This window comes from Hypanus sabinus, chromosome 6 (genome assembly GCF_030144855.1).
Source record: "Hypanus sabinus isolate sHypSab1 chromosome 6, sHypSab1.hap1, whole genome shotgun sequence".
Taxonomy (NCBI): Eukaryota; Metazoa; Chordata; class Chondrichthyes; order Myliobatiformes; family Dasyatidae; genus Hypanus; species Hypanus sabinus.
In genome coordinates this window covers 83,685,466-83,705,142 of record NC_082711.1, presented here as the reverse complement: position 1 = coordinate 83,705,142, position 19,677 = coordinate 83,685,466, and the positions used below count along the sequence as shown (strand labels likewise).

General features: G+C 40.4%; 1 protein-coding gene across 1 annotated transcript in view; it reads left to right on the top strand.

Moving 5' to 3' along the window:
• The window catches only part of nfx1 (nuclear transcription factor, X-box binding 1), a 73,370-nt gene that overhangs the window by 41,494 nt on the left and 12,199 nt on the right, over positions 1 to 19,677 (top strand). Inside the window, exons 14-20 of the mRNA XM_059972538.1 lie at positions 751 to 870; positions 3,752 to 3,831; positions 11,551 to 11,781; positions 14,851 to 14,924; positions 16,346 to 16,447; positions 16,750 to 16,791; positions 18,324 to 18,422. Of these exons, the coding sequence (XP_059828521.1) occupies positions 751 to 870; positions 3,752 to 3,831; positions 11,551 to 11,781; positions 14,851 to 14,924; positions 16,346 to 16,447; positions 16,750 to 16,791; positions 18,324 to 18,422 (748 nt within the window). The remainder of the gene's footprint in view (positions 1 to 750; positions 871 to 3,751; positions 3,832 to 11,550; positions 11,782 to 14,850; positions 14,925 to 16,345; positions 16,448 to 16,749; positions 16,792 to 18,323; positions 18,423 to 19,677) is intronic.

Below are 19,677 nucleotides of genomic sequence, written 5' to 3'. Positions count from 1 at the left end.
CAGCGCAAACATCTAGGGTAGTTTTTTTTGGCTAACGTCAGATCTTTTTGTGACATCTTGACAGGAGTCTTAATTTTTAAAGTCAAATAAAAAGGAAAATTATGTGTTAGTTGACCCAAATGGATAACTTAATACAAGCCCACACACAACTGACACTGTTTTTAAAACTGTCTGCTTTAAGCACTGTATAGTGTCTAACAGCCTCACAAATGCACTTGACCTATGCTAGTTAGAAACTGTTCAACAGTCTCCTGTCCCAATTAAATGGCACATCATCCCAGGTAAAAGGAATCCTGGATATTTTCTTGATCAGTGTTTGTTCTTTATTTGTCTCAAATAAGCAACTGCCTAAATTAACCAATGGGCTAATTAACTGTAATCCACTGTACCTAGAGTATCTTGGTAAGATGCTTTCAAATCCACTGCATACCACTCACCTGGAATATCCACATCACCCCCCCCACCCCACCGCCAAGCTGTTCTGTAACTTCCCATTGCAGAAGCAAGTGGATGAGTAACTCGGTAGTTAAAAGTTAAATAGTTTCATGCTGTCTCTGCTGGTCGGAAATCCTACTGCAAGTTGCTCAGATTTTAAAAATCTGTTGGCAGTTCTTTTATTTCCTTACCCAGCTCTCATTTTCATTAGACATGTTACTCTTTTATGTCTAAACTGTGTATGTTTCCATCTTTTGACATTGAAAGCTTTTGTCAGGTACTTCTTCCACAGTTACTTGAATATTTTCTATTTAGGTTTTGATGAACTGACATGTCATTGTGGAGCATCAGTAATCTATCCTCCAGTGCCATGTGGCACCAGACCTCCTGAGTGTAAAAACCCCTGCACCAGAGAGCACGACTGTGATCATCCTGGTAAGGAAGAATAACTTCGAGCTGTCCATTAAGTTACTAACATTGTGTTATTGTTAATGTAACAGCACATTGTACAATTGAAAAATATATAAAGGTATAAGGAACATTGTGAATGTAAAATAAGCATGAATTGAGAGGGTAGAGGCAGGAACATGAGATTTGACAAGGTAGTGCAGAATCGTGAAAAAGTTTATAAATGAGGTACACTGAGGCAAGGAGGTTAACAATCAGGACTTACCAAGGGATAACGGAGATCAGAGTTCAAGTTTGTGTTTGGAATGTTGTGGGGTTCCATTGAAAAGCACGTTATGTTCATTCCAAGGAAAATAAAGACACCTAGCAATTATAGGCCTGTCAGTTTGACGTCAGTGGTGGGTAAATTAATGGAAAGTATTCTTGGAGACGGTATATATAATTATCTGGATAGACAGGGTCTGATTAGGAATAGTCAACATGGATTTGTGCGTGGAAGGTCATGTTTGACAAAACTTACTGAATTTTTTGAAGCGGTTACGAGGAAAGTTGACGTGGGTAAAGCAGAGGATGTTGTCTATACGGACTTCAGTAAGGCCTTTGACAAGGTTCCGCATGGAAGCTTAGTTAGGAAAGCTCAATCGTTAGGTATTAATATTGAAGTAATAAGATGGATTCAGCAGTGGCTGGATGGGAGATGCCAGAGAGTAGTGATGGATAAATGTTTGTCAGGTTGGAGGCCAGTGACTAGTGATGTGCTTCAGGGATTTGTACTGGGTCCAGTGTTGTTTGTCATATACATTAATGATCTGGATGATGGGGTGGTAAATTGGATTAGTAAGTATGCAGATGATACTAAGGTAGGTGGCATTGTGGATAATGAAGCTGGCTTTCAAAGCTTGCAGAGAGATTTAGGCCAGTTAGAAGAGTGGGCTGGAAGATGGCAGATGGAATTTAATGCTAATAAGTGTGAGGTGCTACATTTTGCTAGGACTAATCAAAATAAGACATACATGGTAAATAGTAGGGCATTGAGGAATGCAGTAGAACAGAGTGATCTAGGAATAATGGTGCATAGTTCCCTGAAGGTGGAATCTCATGTGGTAGGGTGGTGAAGAAAGCTTTTGGTATGCTGGCCTTTATAAATCAAAGCAGTGAGTATAGGAGTTGGGATGCAATGTTAAAATTGTACAAGGCATTGGTAAGGCCGAATTTGGAGTACTGTGTACAGTTCTGGTCACCGAATTATAGGAAAGATGTCAACAAAATAGAGAGAGTACAGAGTAGATTTACTAGAATGTTACCTTCTGCACCTAAGTTGCAGAGAAAGGTTGAACAAGTTAGGTCTTTATTCTTTGGAGTGTAGAAGGTTGAGAGGAGACTTGATAGAGGTATTTGAAATTATGAGGAGGATAGATCGAGTTGACGTGGATAGGCTTTTTCCATTGAGAGTAGGGGAGATTCAAACAAGAGGACATGAGTTGAGAGTTAAGGGGCAAAAGTTTAAGGGTAACACGAGGGGGAATTTCTTTACTCAGAGAGTGGTAGCTGTGTGGAACGAGCTTCCAGTAGAAGTGATAGAGGCAGGTTTGGTATTGTCATTTAAAGTGAAATTGGATAGGTATATGGACAGGAAAGGAATGGAGGGTTATGGGCTGAGTGCGGCCCAGTGGGACTAGGTGAGAGTAAGCTTTTGGCACGGACTAGAAGGGTCGAGATGGCCTGTTTCCGTGCTGTAATTGTTATATGGTTAAATGCAGTATCTTTAATACAGTGGATGATGAGCCTGTGAAAAACAGCTTGGAGGAATAGCGAGTTTTTTTTTTGCAAATCACTGCTAAATCATACTAATTTCTGATTTATTGGGAGATTGTAGAAATGCTGGTGTATTTGGGCAGTTAATTCTTAAGCCAAAAGAGGGCAGTGTAAAGATGAATCCACTGATGTGGCTAAAGACTGAAACGTTAATGAAGATTATAGTTATTTTCTCAGATCAGTGGTCAGAAACAGCATTCACATTCATGCTTATTTTGCTGAAGATCAGAAATCAAGTTGAAGTGATTTAAGCAGGGAAAGGTTAACACCAGAATTGGGTGGCAGCACATAGTATCTTAAAAAGCTGAGGTTGTAATTGATAAGGTTAGACTCACTCTTAATAAGAATGCTACAGAGGATTGGGGGCAAGATGAGAAACTATATGTGGAACAGTAAAATTAAGTTATGAACAAGTGTTGATGTAGGTGCAGAAGACATTTATTATCTGATGGAGTTAAGTCCTAAGTAGGTGAAAGTCAAAAAAAAATGTCAAATGTTGGAAATCTGAAATAAAAACAATGCTGGAAATCCTCTGTAGATCAGGCCACATCTGTGGGAAAGAAAGTTAATTTTTCAGGTCAAGAAACCTTTGTCAAGACTGAAAAGGAAACAAAAGAAGGTTGCAAATGCAGCAAGAGGGTAAAGGAATGTCTCTGAAAGATAAAACTCATCACTGTGGGGGATACACTGCGAAATATGTCATCTGGCCAACAAGCAAGTGGGAGCAGTTACAGATGTACGCAGCCTGCTTCTAGGAGAAGGCTACATGGGTGTATTTCAAGCAGGGATTGACAGTTTCTAGATGGGTATGTGAGTTAAGAGTTATAGGTGGAAGACAGAGAATGGTGTTGAAAAAAATAAATCAACCATAATTGAATGGTCTAAATGACTCAATGGCCTAATTCTGCTCCTATATCTTAGAATCTTGTAAATTAAATGTTAAGTGTCATATTTTCATGATTTTTTTCTACAGTTGTAAGCTTAGTTTACTGTAGTAAATTCACATTCTTTTAATTTAGATTGTGATATGTCTTTTACAGTGCAAAACACTTCAGACTCCTTACATGTATGTTTCCTTTTTTGCATTTGGCAGTGTTCCACAATTGCCACAGTGAAGAGAAATGTCCACCTTGTACCTATCTCACTCAAAAATGGTGTATGGGGAAACATGAGGTAAGTGCATCTTAAGAAAACATGACTTGTTATAAGATTTGAAACTTCAAGACATACCAGGCATTAGGAAGAAAACTGCTGAATACCCATTTCTTGTGTGACTGTAGCTTTGGTGACTCCTGCTCAACAGTTAGTGCCTGGTAACTTCGGAATCAGTCATGTTGAATATCATTGGCCTATGTCGTGAAATTTCTTGTTACATGGCAGTAATTCATTGCAATACATAATAATGTAAATTACAGTAAGTATATGATGGCAGAGGGCAAGAAGCTATTTCTAATTTGTCGACTGTGTCCGTTGCCTCTTCCCTGATGGTAGCAATGACCTTTACATGGATGTAAAGAAAACTGGAAAACTAATAGATTGAAGTATAACGAAAAAAGTTATTTCGAAAAGTGGTCTTGTACAAGAAATATCAAACTGAAACCTTGGTGGTACTAACTCAAGGGTTACAAAGATCCAGACCTCTAGTATTGTCTGTGTCAACTCTGTGTATTCTCCCTGTGACTATGTCTGTGCTCTGACTTCCTTCCATGCCCCAAAAGATTGTGACTTGAGGAATTAACTGGCAACTGTAAATTGCTCATCGTGTGTAGATGAGGGGTAGAATCTTGAGGATCTTAAGGTATTTATGGGCAGAGTAAAACATGGGTTTAGTATAACTGAGTGCTTGATAGTTATCGTGGACTCCTGGCTGTGCTCAAGATTCAGAATTTGTACGTATTACATAGAAAATTACAAATATTATTCCATGATTTACGAAACAGGTCCTATCAATTCAATGATATTGAATGGAATGATGGTTTCTGCCATGGGAGAAAGAGTGACTAGAATGTGCAGATAAGAGATTATAAGACAGGAGCAGAATTGGGCTATTCAGACCATTGGGTCCTCCACCATTCGAAAACGGCTGATTTATTTTCCTTCTCAACTCCATTCTACTGCTGTTTTCCCTGTAACCTTTGATACCCTTACAAACAAGAACCTATCAACTTCTGTAAATATACCCAATGACTTGACCTCCACAATTGTCTCTGATGGTGAATTCCACTGATACACCATCCTCTCATCTCTGTTCTCCTCTTGTATTTTGAAGTTGTACCTTTTGCTCCAAGACTTCTATGATTGGAAAACATTCTGTTCTTGTCCACTCTATCAAGGCCTTTCAATATTTGGTAGGTTTCAATGAGATCCAGTACAGACAGACAGACACGCATGCACGCGCGCACGCACGCACACGCACACACACGCACACACCCCCGCCCTGTTCTTCCAAACTCCAGTAAGTACAGGCCCAGAGCCATTAAAAATGCATCTCACATCCTTTCACCTTTCATGCTTGGGATCATTCTGGTAAACCTCCTCTGGATCCTCTCCAATACCAGCACATCTTTTCTTAAGCAGCCCAAAGCTCTTTACTATGCTCCAAATGTGGGCTGATCAATACCTGAAAGCTTCAAATCGGTCTGAATTTGTTCAGAAGCCAAAAAAGAAAGTAACTGTGGAGGCTGGAAATCTTAAATGAAACATAAATTACTGGAAATACTCAATAGTTCAGATAGTATCTATAGAGAGAAAAAGAGTTCATATTTAAGTTTGAAAGATCATCAGCTTGAAATATTAACTTTCTCTCTCAATAGCTACTATCTGCTCTGCTGTGTTAGTCCGGCTTTCTTTTTAATTTTATTTTAAAATTTGTGATAAATCATGACTAATTTTATTAATTTGTTTAAGCATGCTGGACATAGCTTGAATTTCTAAAGATGAAAGATACTCCAGATGCTGGAAGAATAAATGAGACAGCATCACCTACCATCCTCTGTTGAACCCAGCTCTTCCACCAGCCTGGCTTCATTGGCCCATCAACCCCTCCTCATCTGGTTCCACCTATCACTTACCAGGCTTGATCCCACCTGCACTCATACAACCTTATTCTTGCAATCTTCCCTCTCAGTCCTGATGCAGTCTTAACAGAAATTGTCAACTTGCACATATTGACTCCCCAAATGCTGTTTGACCTGCTGTGTTCCTCCAACATCCTGCTTATAGTTTGAATTTATACAGTAGTGGTCGCCAACCCCTCGATTGCGATCGACTAGTCGATCTTTGAGACTTTCCCAGTAGGTCCTGGAAAAAAAAAGAGAAATAAATACACAAATACTGTTGAGAGATTGTTTCCGGGTTGCGGGGTTTTAGTTCCGTTCTTTCTGCCCAGTGTGCATGTGTGTAGCTCCCCCGCACTACACAGTGTAGTTCAGTGGTCCCCGACCACTGGGCCACAAGGAAACGATAGGAGTCAGCTACACCTTTCCTCATTCCCTGTCACGCCCACTGTTGAACTTGAACCCACACGAGGCCTAACCGCACTGACACCCTCGCGCCAGGGATCACTGGTTGGCCTCGGGTAACCGGTGGGAAGTGCCATTGCTACTGGCGTGAAGCGCTGCCTCTAAACCTGTTTACCACACCGAACGTTCGTGTGGAATCCAGTGCTAAAGTATTCGCAGACAACCTAATTTGGGCTCTGCGTTACCTAAGTATCAGAGCAGCTACCGCGCTGCGATCTACTGAAACAAACTTTTGTCGGCCGATAGATCCTACAAGGGGGGGTGGGCAGGCGCCCTGTTGCACTCCTTGCTGGATCGGTCGCTCCCTCCGGACTGTGACCGCCGTGGCCCTGGCACGGGGACCTCCGGCCCTGACCTTGTCCTCTCACCTGACCCACGACCAACCGCATCTGGCCAAGGTGTCTGGCGACGGGCGGGAGGCTGGAGCTTAGTCCCGGAGGCTTTCTAACGAGGCAATGAAGCCCTCAAAACTGCTTCGGCACCCTTAGTCCAAGCATCCTGAACTTAAAGACAAACCAGTTGAATTTTTTCAGCGGAAAAAACATGAGCCGCGCGGGACAGAAGCTAAGTGCCGAGAGCCGCGAAAACTAAATTGCAGAATAGACTGGACATAAGGAACCAGCTTCGAGTACTGCTGTATTCCCATCGTGTTTCACCCCCCCGCCCCCCGTTGGCCAGTCCACAAGAATATTGTCAATATTAAACCGGTCCACAGTGCAAAAAAAAAAGGTGGGTACCTCTGGTGTTTATGCATTATTTCTACTTCCAAGTTGTGGGGTTTTACTTCCGGTCTTTTCTGCCCCAGTGCGCATGCGTGTAACTAATTGATGGGTCGATCTTGCCTTTTACTAAGGCCGAAGTAGGGGATCTTGGGCTGAAAAATGTTGCTGACCACTATTATACAGAATGTCTCCAAGGATATTGAAGTTTTATAAAAGTGATTATTGTAGTTAGAATTAAAAGGACAGTGTAATGACCATCTGGCACCAGGGGTTGATAATTAGTTTGGAAAGAAGTGAACGGAGTTAAAGGATGAAAGGAACCAACTCTTAGTGGCAGATTGTGATAAGTTGTATTCCCTTTGGATCTCAACCAAGGCCTAAATGTTTCATCACAACATACATTACTGATCTACATTAGAGAGTAATGTACATGGCAACAAGTGGGATGCGGTAAATTGTATAAACGGGTTAACAGCCTAGAAAGGATTAGAACAACTTAAGTGATTGGGGAAAATTTAGACAAATGAAATTAAATATGTAGAAGTATAATGCTATCTACTTCCTGTACAAGAACTACAAGTCAAAATATTTCATTAATGGAAAGATTTGGAGGCGTAGAGAAACAAAACGATATACATGTCCAAGTGTATGTCATTAAATCCTAATGGAGGGAAATAAAAAAGAATAATCAAGAAGGTTAGTGGAGTTGATTGTCTTTAGCTCAAAGAGATGAGTTCCGCTTTAATTGGATTAAACCCCACAGGGTTCACTAAATTACGGCAAGTAAATTATTAAAAAGAGTTGCATAAACAGCATATATTTTCTTGTGTTTTGTGGGTCCAGAAATCAGAGTCATAGGGTCACACCATAAACAATAGGTCCTTCAGCCCACCATAACCATCTTTGTAAATCCCATATGACTCCATATCCTTCTAAGCCTTGCCTATTCAAGTGCCTATCTAAATGTTGTTATAATATTGATTCACAAACAACAGAAAATCTGCAGATGCTAGAAATCCAAGCAACACACAATAATGCTGTGGAACTCAGCAGGCCTGGCAGTATCTATGAAAAAGTAAACAGTTGATACTTCGGGCTGACCCTTCATCGGGACTGGAGAAAAAAAGAGTAAGAAGGTAGGGGAGGAAAGGAGGAATTACAAGATAGTAGGTGATAGGTGAAATCAGGAGAAGTGAAGAACTGGGAAAGTTGATTGGTGAAAGAGATAAAGGGCTGGAGAAGGGGGAATCTGATAGGAGAGGACAGAAGGCTGTGGAAGAAAGGGAAGGGGGAGGTGCACCAAAGGGAGTTAATGGGCAGGTAAGGAGATGAGGTGAGAGAGGGAAATGGGAATGGTGAAGGGGGTGCCATTACCGTAAGTTCAAGAAATTGACGTTCGTTCCATCAGGTTGGAGGCTGCTTAGATGGAATATAAGACGTTGCTTCTCTAACCTGAGTGTGGCTTTGTCGCAGTAGTAGAAGTGGCCATGGACTGACTGTCGGAATGGGAAGTAGAATTAAAAAGGGGTGCCCACTGCGAGATCCTGCTTTTCCTGGTGGATGCTCAGCGAAATGGTCTCCTAACGTACATCAGGTCTCACCGATATACAGGAGGCCACACCAGGAGCACCGGATACTGTTGATGACCTAAACAGACTCGCGGGTGAAATGTCACCTCACTTGTTGGGCCCTCGAATGGTAGTGAGAGAAGAGGTGTAGCACTTGTTCCACTTGGAAGGACAAGTGCCAGGATGGAGATCAGTGGGCAGGGACGAATGGACAAGGAGGGAGCAATCCCTGCAGAAAGCAGAGGGGAGGGAAAGATGTGCTTGGTGGTGGGATCCTGTTGGCCATCCATTGGAGCACACCATATGCATTCTTCACCTCTGCATAGCTGCCTGTATTGCCGTTTTCAGGGAACAAATGTTCATCTGTTCATCAACATTCCTTAGTGTCCTACAAATTACTGTACATATCCTAAAGCTCTTTGTCATACTAGAATACACCAATTTGCACACAATAGTGTGACATTTTCCTGCCATTGCGCTACCTAACATCTGTATCCTTTTATGACCTTGGCTTTCCTCATTATCCACATCATCACCAGAGCAACACACACAAAATGCTGGAGGAACTCAACGAGTCAGGCAGCATCCATGGAAATGAATAAACAGTTAATGTTTTGGGCTGAGACCATTCATCAGGACTGGAAAGGAAATGGGAAGAAGCCATATCACCAGCTATTTTTGTGTCATCTGCAGACACAGTAGTACATTTCTCCTAGATTCATGCTAAAGCATTGATGAATATCACAAGAGATCCTGCAGATGCTGGAAGCTGGAGCAACACATACACACAATGCTGGAGGAACTCGAGTCAGGCAGCATCTATGGAAATAAATAAACAGGTGACATTTTGGGCTGAGACTCTGCTTCAGGACTGAAGAGGAAGGGAGAAGATGCTAGAATAGAAAGATGGGGGCGGGGAAAGAGAATAGAGGGCTGTAGGTAAATCTAGTAATTTCTAAGGTAGGGACATGTTCATCACAGCTTTGTGGGCCGAAGGGCCTTTATTGTGCTGTAGGTTTTCTATGTTTCTATGATAGGTGAAGCTAGGTGGGTAGGAAAGGTAAAGGGCTGGGAAAGAGGAATCAGAGAGGAGGGTAGACCACAGGAGAAGGGGGAGGAAGAGAGGACCCTGGGAAAATGATAGGCAGGTAAGAAGAGGTAAGGGGTGAGAGTGGGGAATAGAAGAATGGAGTGGGAGGGATTTTTTTAACCAGGAGAAATCGATATTCATGCCATCAGATTTGAGCCTACCCAGATAAAATGTAATATAATGCTCCCCCACCCTGACACTGGCTTCATCTTAGCACAAGAGGAGGCAATGGACCGACATGTTGGAATGGGAATCGGAATGAAAATGCTTGACCACTAGGAAGTTCCACTTTTGACATAGTTTTTCGCTCCGGAGGTGCACAGTGAAGCGGTCCCCCAATTTAAGGTGAGTCTCACCAGTGGAGAGGAGGCTGCACAGAGAGCACTGGTCACAATAGATGACCCCAGCAGATGCACAGATGAAATGTTGCCTCACCTAAATGAAGGCAGGGGAAGAAGTGAATAGGCAGGTGTAATGCTTTGGATGCTTACAGGGATAAGTGCCAGGAGGGATTAGTGGGGAGAATGAATGGACAAGGGAATCTCGGAGGCAGGATCTTTGCGGAAAGCGTAGGCAGGGGGTAAAGGATCGCTTTGGAGGTGGTGGAAGTTGTGGAGGATTGCGTTGGATGCAGAGGTTCATGAGGTGGTAGGTAAGGACAAGAGGAACTCTATCACCATTAGGTTGCGGGAGGATGGGGTGAGCTCATGTGCAAAGGAAATGGAGGATTATGTGGGTGAGAACACTCTCAATAGTGGAAGAAGGAAAACCCTGTTCTTTGAAGAAGGAAAACATTTCTGATGTCCTGGGAAGGAAAGCTGCATCCTGGGAACAGATGTGGTGGAGGCATGGGAACTGAGAAAGGGAATTGCATTTTTACAGGAGATGTGGTAGGAAGAGGTATAGTCAACATAACCGTGGGAATGGGAAGGTTTATAAAAGATGTTGGCTGATAATTTGTCTCCAACATCACAAATGCAAAAAGATCTCAGGCTGATATGTGGTATACTAAATGAGCATGACATAAAGATGACCAGAAATTCAAAAGTGAAAGTTTCCATTGATAGGTTTAAAGAGATTTAAATGTCTATTGGTCCTGTAGAATGGAAGTTTGATTGATTAATATTGGAAAATAAGGAATAGGCAGCTTATATCATCAGCTATTTTGCATCAGTCTTCACTGCAGAGGATACAAGTGATGTTCCAGAAATAAATGTAAATGAATTCAGAAGAGTCGATGAGCTTGAGAAATTTTAAGAGTTAGGGAAGAAATACAGAGCAAATTCTGACAAGTTTTTTGGTACTGAATTGTCTTCGTCCTAAGGTCTTGGGACATTGATAGAAGGGACACAGTAATTGAACATCAAGGCTAGTGTTTGGAATCTTTTTTTGGAGATGGTCATTATTTGACACTCTGTAATAAATATTACTTTCCATTTTTGAACCCATGACTGAATGATGTCTAGGCTTGTTGCATGCAGGCATGACTCCAGTCATTTACTGAGAACCTGCAAACTGAAATGAACATTATATAATCATCAGCATGTATTTCTATTCCTGACCTTGTGAAGGAAGGAAGGTCATTGATGAAGCAACTGAAGACAGTTACACTCAGGACATAGTCCAGAGGAACTTGTGCAGTGATAACTCCATCAATCAAAACAACCTTCCTTAGTGCAAGATGTGATTCCAGCCACGGGAAGGTTTCTCCTTGATGCCCATTGATTTCAGATTTGCTATTTTTATTACAGGTATAATTTGCCTGTATCTTGTGGCTGTGATTTACTTAAAACCATAACTTACAGTTTATAGCTATAAATCTCACTATTCTATTCATTGCTAACTATGTTAATTTCTTATTCTAAATAAAAGGTTCACCAAGGGCTCATTTGATGAAATTGAGAGTTTGGAACTTGTATGTGTATGATGGAGCAGGTGTTGTATCTGTGGATTTTAAGGTATATGGATTTAATACAGTATTTAATTTCCAGATGCGGAACAACATTCCTTGCCACCTTTCTGGCATTTCCTGTGGGCTTGCATGTAACAAACTCTTGCCTTGTGGAATGCACAAATGTAAGAAGATCTGTCATAAAGGTGACTGTGGTGCTGAGGAGGAATGTAAACAGCCATGTACCATTCCACGACCTGATTGTAATCACCCGTGCTCATCTCCATGCCACCCAAGTTCACCGTGTCCGAAGGTGCCATGTCATGCAGAGGTACAGTCGCACTGCACAGTCACTGTTTAAAAACATGTCTTTTGAAAAATAAGTTGTATTTGAGCAATACCTGGTGAGATTGTAAGGAATCTTGAAGGCAGAGAGTTAAATTTTGAAGTACGATCTCTTCTGTTGTGCAAGTGGGGCAGCTAACGTACATAAACCAGTCATTGAACAACTGAATATGTAACTGATTAAACAACTTTTCATACCTGTCTGAGAGAGATTTCAGTCAGGAGGCAAGCAGAACCTCTTTGCATCTCTGCAAGGCAGGTTAGGTCTCGCTCAACATCTCCAAGTATGTGGTGGGGTGTAAGATTCTAAAACTAGAGGGAAAAGTTTTAAAGTGAAAGAGAGGAAGTTTAAAGAAATCTGAAGCATAAATTTGTCACACAGATTAGTTGGTAACTGGAATTTGTCAAAGGAGATGGTGGAAGCAGGAAGCAGGTGGAAACAACATTTAAGAGGCATCTGGACAGATCCTTGAATAAAGCATAGAGGGACATGGAGTAAATGCTGGTAATTGGGATTAGCACAGATTGGCATGATGGTTGGCATAGATACCCTATGCTGAAGAGCCTGTTTCTAGGCTGGCACACCTGGGAATTTGGTGCCTAACTGCCAGATTTTCCAGTCTATTAGATATTACTTCTATTAATATCCTACTATATGTATAACTCAGTGTTTTAGTGTTATCTGCTATTATATCAGAAGAGTACAGTAACAGGCTAAGCATGCATCCTTGATAGTCAGCGAGGAGGAGATTGATTGATCTCTCAATAGGAGGTCAAGAGTCTAGTTGTAGGAGGAAGTATAGAAGCCCAGGTTTTGAGGCTTGATTATTAGTACTGAGCAAATGATGGTGGGGAATGCTGAGATGTAATCGATAACAGTCGTTGGATGTATGCCTTGTGGTAGTCTTGGTGCTCCAAAACCTTATGAGGTTACAACTGCTGTAGACTTGTTGTGGGAGGTAAATTGAAGCATATCCTGGTCATTGATCAGACAGGAGTTAATTCAAGTCATAATCAGCCTCTTGAAGCACTTCATTCTGATAGTGGGTAATTGTCATTGAGGCAGCTGATCTTGCTCTGGTAAGGCAGATACACAGTTGGGGTCTAACGTCTTGAGTGTTCACCCTCCTAAAGGATATTTAAATATCAGTCTCAGACAGAGATCACAGGGTCGCCAGACACTGCGGGGGTTTTTGCACAGGAGTAGTGTTTTTCTCCTTTTTAAAGCGTGCTAAGACAGCATTGAGCTCGTTAGAGAGAAAAGCATCATTGCCATTTGTACTTATAGTTTCACCTTATAGAAAGTAGTGGCTTGCCAACGGTTCCACAGCTGTCATGTATCCATTTGTCTCTAGGTTCCCTCAGAATTGCCCTTTTGCTCTTATGATGGTCTTTGGCAAGACACTGCACATGAGCCTGTTAAACAAGATAGGAGCCGATGGTATTACAGGAATGATGCTAGCGTGGATAGAGGATTAGCTGACTGGCAGGAGGCAAAGTGTGGGACCTTTTCTAGTTGGCTGCCAGTGAGTAATGGTTTTCCATGGGGTCAATGTTGGGACCACTTCTTTTCACACTAGATGTCAGTTATTTGGATGATGGAAATAATGGCTTTGTGGCCAAGATTGCAGACATTACAAAGATGGTTGGAGGGGCAGGTAGTGTTGAGGAAGCAGGGAGTCTGCAGAAGTACTCAGATAGAATAGGAGAATGGGCAAATAAGAGGCAGATGGAATATAGTGTAGGTAAGTGTATGGCCATGTTCTTTTGTAGAAGGAATAAAGGTGTAGGCTGTTTTCTAAATGGGGAGAAAATTCAGAAATTTAAAGTGCAAAGGGACTTGGGAGTCCTCGTGTAGGATTTCCTAAAGGTTAACTTGCAGGTGAAGTCAGTAGTAAGGAAGACAAATGCAATGTCAGCATTCATTTTAAGAGGACTAGAATATAAAAGCAAGATGTAATGTTGAGGCTTTATAAAGCACTGGGCAGACTGCACTTGGAAGTATTGTGAGTAGTCTTGGGCCCCTTATCAAAGAAATCATATGCTGGCATTGGAAAGGGTTCAGAGTAGGTTCACCAGAATGATCCTAGGAATGAAAGGGTTAACATATGAGGAGTATTTGATGGCTTTGGGTGTGTGGTAAAGTTTAGAAGAATGAAAGATGATCGCATTGAAACCTATTGAATATTGAAAAGCCTAGATAAAGGGATGTCCTTTTAGAACAGAGACGAGGAGGAATTTATTTAACCAGAGGGTGGTGAATCTGTGGAATTCATTCCCACAGGTGGCTGTGGAGGCCATCTTTGGTATCTATTAAAGCAGAGGTCAATAGGTTGTTGATTATCCAGGATGCCAAAGGTTATGGGGAGAAGGTAGAAGAATGATCTTGAAAGGAATTTAAATCAGCCATGATGAATAGACTCAATGGCCTGAATGCCTAGTTCTGCTCCTATGTGTTATGGTCTTTTGACGGCCTCCCATTGTTTGTACCTGGACTTGTTCGATTCTGGATTGCTGGTCTTGAATGCCACAGTTCTAGCATTCTCAGCAGATTGTTTATCCAGAGCTTCTGGTTGGGAAGATTTAGTATGTTTTCAAAGGAACACCATTGTTCACACGTCAATGACATCTGTTGCATTTTCATTCAGAACCAAAGATGAAAGTAAAGTTTAAAAGGAGTGCAGAAAGGAGTGGAAAGGGAGCATAAAAAACACCACCCTTTTGAACTAGATTATGATCCATAGGGATTAATAATTAGTTGTATAACAGATTATTGGAGTATCACTGTATTGCATACTTACTGCAACCTCTTTTCAAGGTCACCTGAAGCATGTGCAAATCCTGGGACTTTTTTTTTAAGCAGTATAATTTAGTGTAATGAACTTTCATAAACTAAGTTGAGTAAAATGATTACATTACTTGAGTCCATTACTATGTAATCAGACCTTTAGTGTTTCAAATATGGGGAAAATAGTATGTCTGAAATCTAGCTTAACACTTAAAATGATTATGATTTTTACATTCATAGTTATTAATTACAACTGTTGTGTTGCAGGTAACATTATATTGCAGTTGTCAACGCAGGAAAGAGGTAATGATTTGCAGTGAAGCTTCCAGTAACTACCAAAGGTTTGTATTGCTTCTAGAGTGAAATTCTACATAGAACATAAAGCTAAATTAATTAATGAATAACGGACAATTTTGCTGGGATGGGAGTGTGAAGGAAGCCTGTCCAGGTTTTTTTCCCTCAGAACTGGCCATTTTAGTTTGTGAAGTTGTACCTCTAGCTACTGATTTTTCACAAGTTTCCCAGTTAGAACATAATCATCTTTCCCTAATCTTTCCATGTCGTCCCTTGCTATGAGACAAAGTGTAGTGAATTTGTCCATGATCAGACTTTACACTGTCTAAAACAGTTAATACGTTCTGTTATCTTGAATGCATGGTATATCTATTGATGAAGATTGAAGAATGCACATCAGAAGGGCAGCTACCAACTTTGCCTTATTAGAAGTAGGCATGGAAGCATAACAAACTGATCCTTAGACCAGTAACAAAACTGCATACTTGGTGTATTTCTCTATGGATATACATAAACATGAATATGCACAGCAGCCAAAAAGATGCAGACTTACACTTCAATGTCCCAGCATATTTTGCTGCATCAAGTGAAAGGAAATTTTTCCAACGCACATCCTTTCGGAAGCAGAGAATTCCAGAACTCATGAAGCCAGATAGATTTCTCTGGATGAAAGATGGCTGCATCTCCACAAATGTACCATACAGAGACACGACAGAACCAAAAGAACAAATCTCCATTTTAAGGATGTTAGTAAAATAATATAAAACCCTTCATCTTGGAATCAGTGCTAACATTTGTTCATGGAAGTTAAGAATCATTTCAACCCTTAACTGTAACCTTGATAACCTGATATTCAGATTAGGCATTAAGCTGTTTGTCATCCATTAAGTTTGGCTCACTGATGGAACTTGGAGGCTAAGTCTGCGTTGAATTTTGCATTACACATTATGTCCTTGACCATTGGGGTAATAGGCAGATAAACAGTGAAAGAGTTCCAACTAACTTTTTCTTGTAAATCCTTAAAATATCAGATGTTGATAGTGATACAATATTTCAGCACATGAAGTTCCCGAAGTGAATTTTTCCTTTGTAGTTTGTGAGAATAACCTAGAGTCATACAACATAAAAATGGGCCATTTGGCCCACTGAGTCCCTACCAGCCATCAACTGCCTTTTTATGTTCACCCCATTCTGTTCTCCATGTTTCCATCAATTTGGCCCACATTCTACCATTCACCTATCACATTGCAGCAATTTGCAGTGGCCAGTTAATTGAGATGTGAAAGGACCCACAGCCACAGAGAGAACGTACAAATTCTACATGGACAGCACCGGAGACTCTGATTGAACCTGGGACAAGGGAGCTGTGATGTAGCAGCTCTACCCATGTACCACTGTGCGGTCCTGACATAAAGTGCTATCAAGTTACCTTGTTTTATATTCTGTTCTTTGTTTGATCTCTTTATAGGATAACTGCTATTTCCATGGCTAGTAAACTCTCTGACATACAGCTTGGAGACTCTGTGGAAATCAGTCGGCTCATTTCTAAGAAAGAAATTAAACAAACCAGGTAAGCCATTCTTGAATAGTATAGTAGCCATAAGGGAATAGATTATATCATAGTAATTTACCAGTCTAAAAAAATCTGTTGAAAAAATTTAGACTACAAAATATGTTGCTGATTTATTGGACTATATTATCAGAATGAAGAAGATGCATTATTGTATTCACTGTTTATTATGTTTAGTTCTTTTTAATTACAGTAAAATGTATAGCCTTGAATTAAGTGCATTTTGAAAACTTGTTGAGTTTTTGAAATGTAGTGCAAGGGTCAGGATGGTCACCCAGTAACTAACTTGCTTTTCCATGCAGACTGGAATGCGATCAAGAATGTGCAACACTGGAAAGAAACAGGTGTGTTGTGAAACATTGTGAATTCAGACTTGTGTATGTGCTAATACTTCTGGACAAATAAACCTGTTTAAGATTGATGAAGTCATGTTACAGGCTGAAAATGTATAAACTATCAGAACAAAATTCCCCTGTTACAATAATAAGTTTATCAGCAAAGAGCAAGAAGTGCAGATGGTTCAGGAAATTGTAGAGGAACTGGTATTTTAAAAAACTAGCATGAAAAATTTCAGAACAAAATAGATTAAAGAGATAACACTGAAGCACCTAAATTATTGTGAGGATAACGTGCATCCGATACTCAAATTGTTAGGTTTTAAGATCCTAAATGCCATTAGAGTGAGAGGGCAGAAACTTCACTTTGTGATTAGTAGCTTTAAATTTGGAAATTGAAAGTAATGAAATGCTTAAGGGGCATGAACTTTAAGAAAAATAGCTTGTTTAAAAAAAAAGTTAGTGGAATCAAAAGTGGCTTGTGTCAGGCATCAGGCTGACCAGATTGAAATATAAGAGAAACCAACCTTGTGGAGAAAATATCTTTTCTGGTCCTTTTATTAATTTTTAATATTACATTGTCAGAAAGCCTGGGCCACCATATTCTGACACTTTTTTTTACCCTCCCTGGTTTCGTAGTTGACTGCTTAGTGCTGCAGTCCTGTTTTGTCCCAACCTCGATACGAACCCTCATCACAAGGACCTTTCACCCCTTAGCACGGCCTTTTATTGTCTCTGCCCTATTGGCTGACGGTGCTTCATCCAAGCCTCTGTCATATTCAGTTTTAATTGTCTCATTGCTGTCCTCATTGCCTTCTTCCACCCTTCATTAATATCATCTTTTATAACTCCACTGCTATTACTGTAACCCATTCAAATCTCGTATTCCCATCATTTCAGTTCTTGCCAGATTCTATCAAGATCTGCAGCAATCTTACCATAATATCACAAAATTCTTCATAACCAATGAAGTACTTTTGAAGTGTACTTGGTTTGTAACTGTAGTTAATATGCACAGTGTAATACAACAAGTAGCAGTGTATAGGGGGAAAAGCTCTTTGAGAAGCTCTGCATTTCACAGCTCTAGTGACCAAGGCTCAATCCTGATGTCCATTGCACATTCTTACTTTACTGTATAGGTTTCCTCTAGGTGCTTCAGTTTCCCCTTTCATCCAAAGATGTGGACTTGGTAGGTTACAGTGACTGTTGTTGTTTGACCCTGCAGTGCAGGTGAGTGAATAAAGTGGAGTTAGTGTAAGTGATATCTCATCTTACACTGTTGTACCTTTGGCAGTACTTAACTGCCTCAGCAGTATAAGCTTGTAACTAATCAGATCTGTGAATTTGAGGTAAGGTTGCAATCACAGGGTTGTAATTGTCACCAGTTATTATGTGGCCCCATTGAACCACAATTTTGAGCAGAACAACATTCCAGCAGTTGGTGTTTGGGATATGTCAGTGGCTTACTTGTCACCATATAATCTTTTAAGTTCCTCTTTGTTGCTGTGCATTACTATGTTTAACGTTCATCTTTTTAACAGACGGATAGCAGATGCTTTAAATATTAACCCTGCCTCAGACCCATTTCACACTCGCAGTTTAGGATCCAAGTACAGTGACAGTCTGAAGGAAGATGCGAAGTAAGCAAAGTCAAATTGATTATCTGCCTTGAAATGAAGTATAGATATACAAGAACCAATGGTAGAACTATACTTGGTTGTGTAATATCCTGAATATAAAACAGATGGGTTAATGTGTCTATGATTTCTTTATTAGTAAGTTAAACAATGTTCTTAGCTAAATCTCTAACATAACTCAGAATGCAAGAAAATACTAAGTTTAATCTGTTCTTCTCACAAGTTGCCTGTGTAAAACCATTTGCAGAATTCTGAACAATCTCTTAAAACTATCTGATTTTAAATTGTGAATCTGATAGATGTAAACAAAACAATCTGTTTTGTATTGGATTTCCATTTTTTTTCCTTGTATCTTTTTAAAACAATGTGACTTTTCCCTTCGTATTGAGAAATCAGGGCATTTCTTGCCATTGACAACAACCTTAATGTTGGTATGCATAGACAGTGCCTTGAAAAAGTATTCAGCCCCCTACAGCAATGTTCACATATTGCTGTCTCATTTTATACATTTAAAATATGTTGAAGTAGGATTTTGAGCTGATCTAAGAAGTATTCTGCATCATGTCAAATTGAAAGAAAAATTTCAAAACCTGTCAACAAATTATTAAAAATTAAAGGCCAAAATTGTGAGACAGAAAAAGTATTCTTCACTAAATTTCCTCAGGTGCAATACTATATATTAAACGAACTCACCTGTTTTGTTGATATAGAAAGTTGGAGGGTCACCTGAATGAATCCCACTCTCTCTGTAAGGTCCAACAGTATGGTAGATTTCCAACAGACCAAACCAAAATGAAGACACGGGAGCTCTCAAGGCAAGTCAGGGAAATTTTGGTGAAGCACAGATCTGGGTAAGGGTACATGACCATCTCAAAGGCACTTCAACATACCTCAGAGCTTAGTTCAGTCCATCATGAAAAAGTGTGGAAAAATATGAAACTCCAGCCACACTGCCTTGGTCAGGCCACCCCTTTAAACTCAGTCGCTGGAGGAGAATGATGCTTTGAGTGAGCTGTAGAAGTCAGTAGCTGCAACTGAAATGAAGTTCATGACTCCACAATCGCTTTAAAAAAGGTATTTATGGAAGAGAAGTAAGGAAGAAGCCCTGTTTTTTTTTAAAAAGAAGCATATCGTGGCCCGTAAAGACTTTCCAAAGTGTCACTTAGAAAATACTATAAAGATGTGGAAAAAGGTTTTGAGGTTGGATGAGACTGGATAAAGTGGAACATATTGGTCTCCATGCTAAGTTGTACATGTG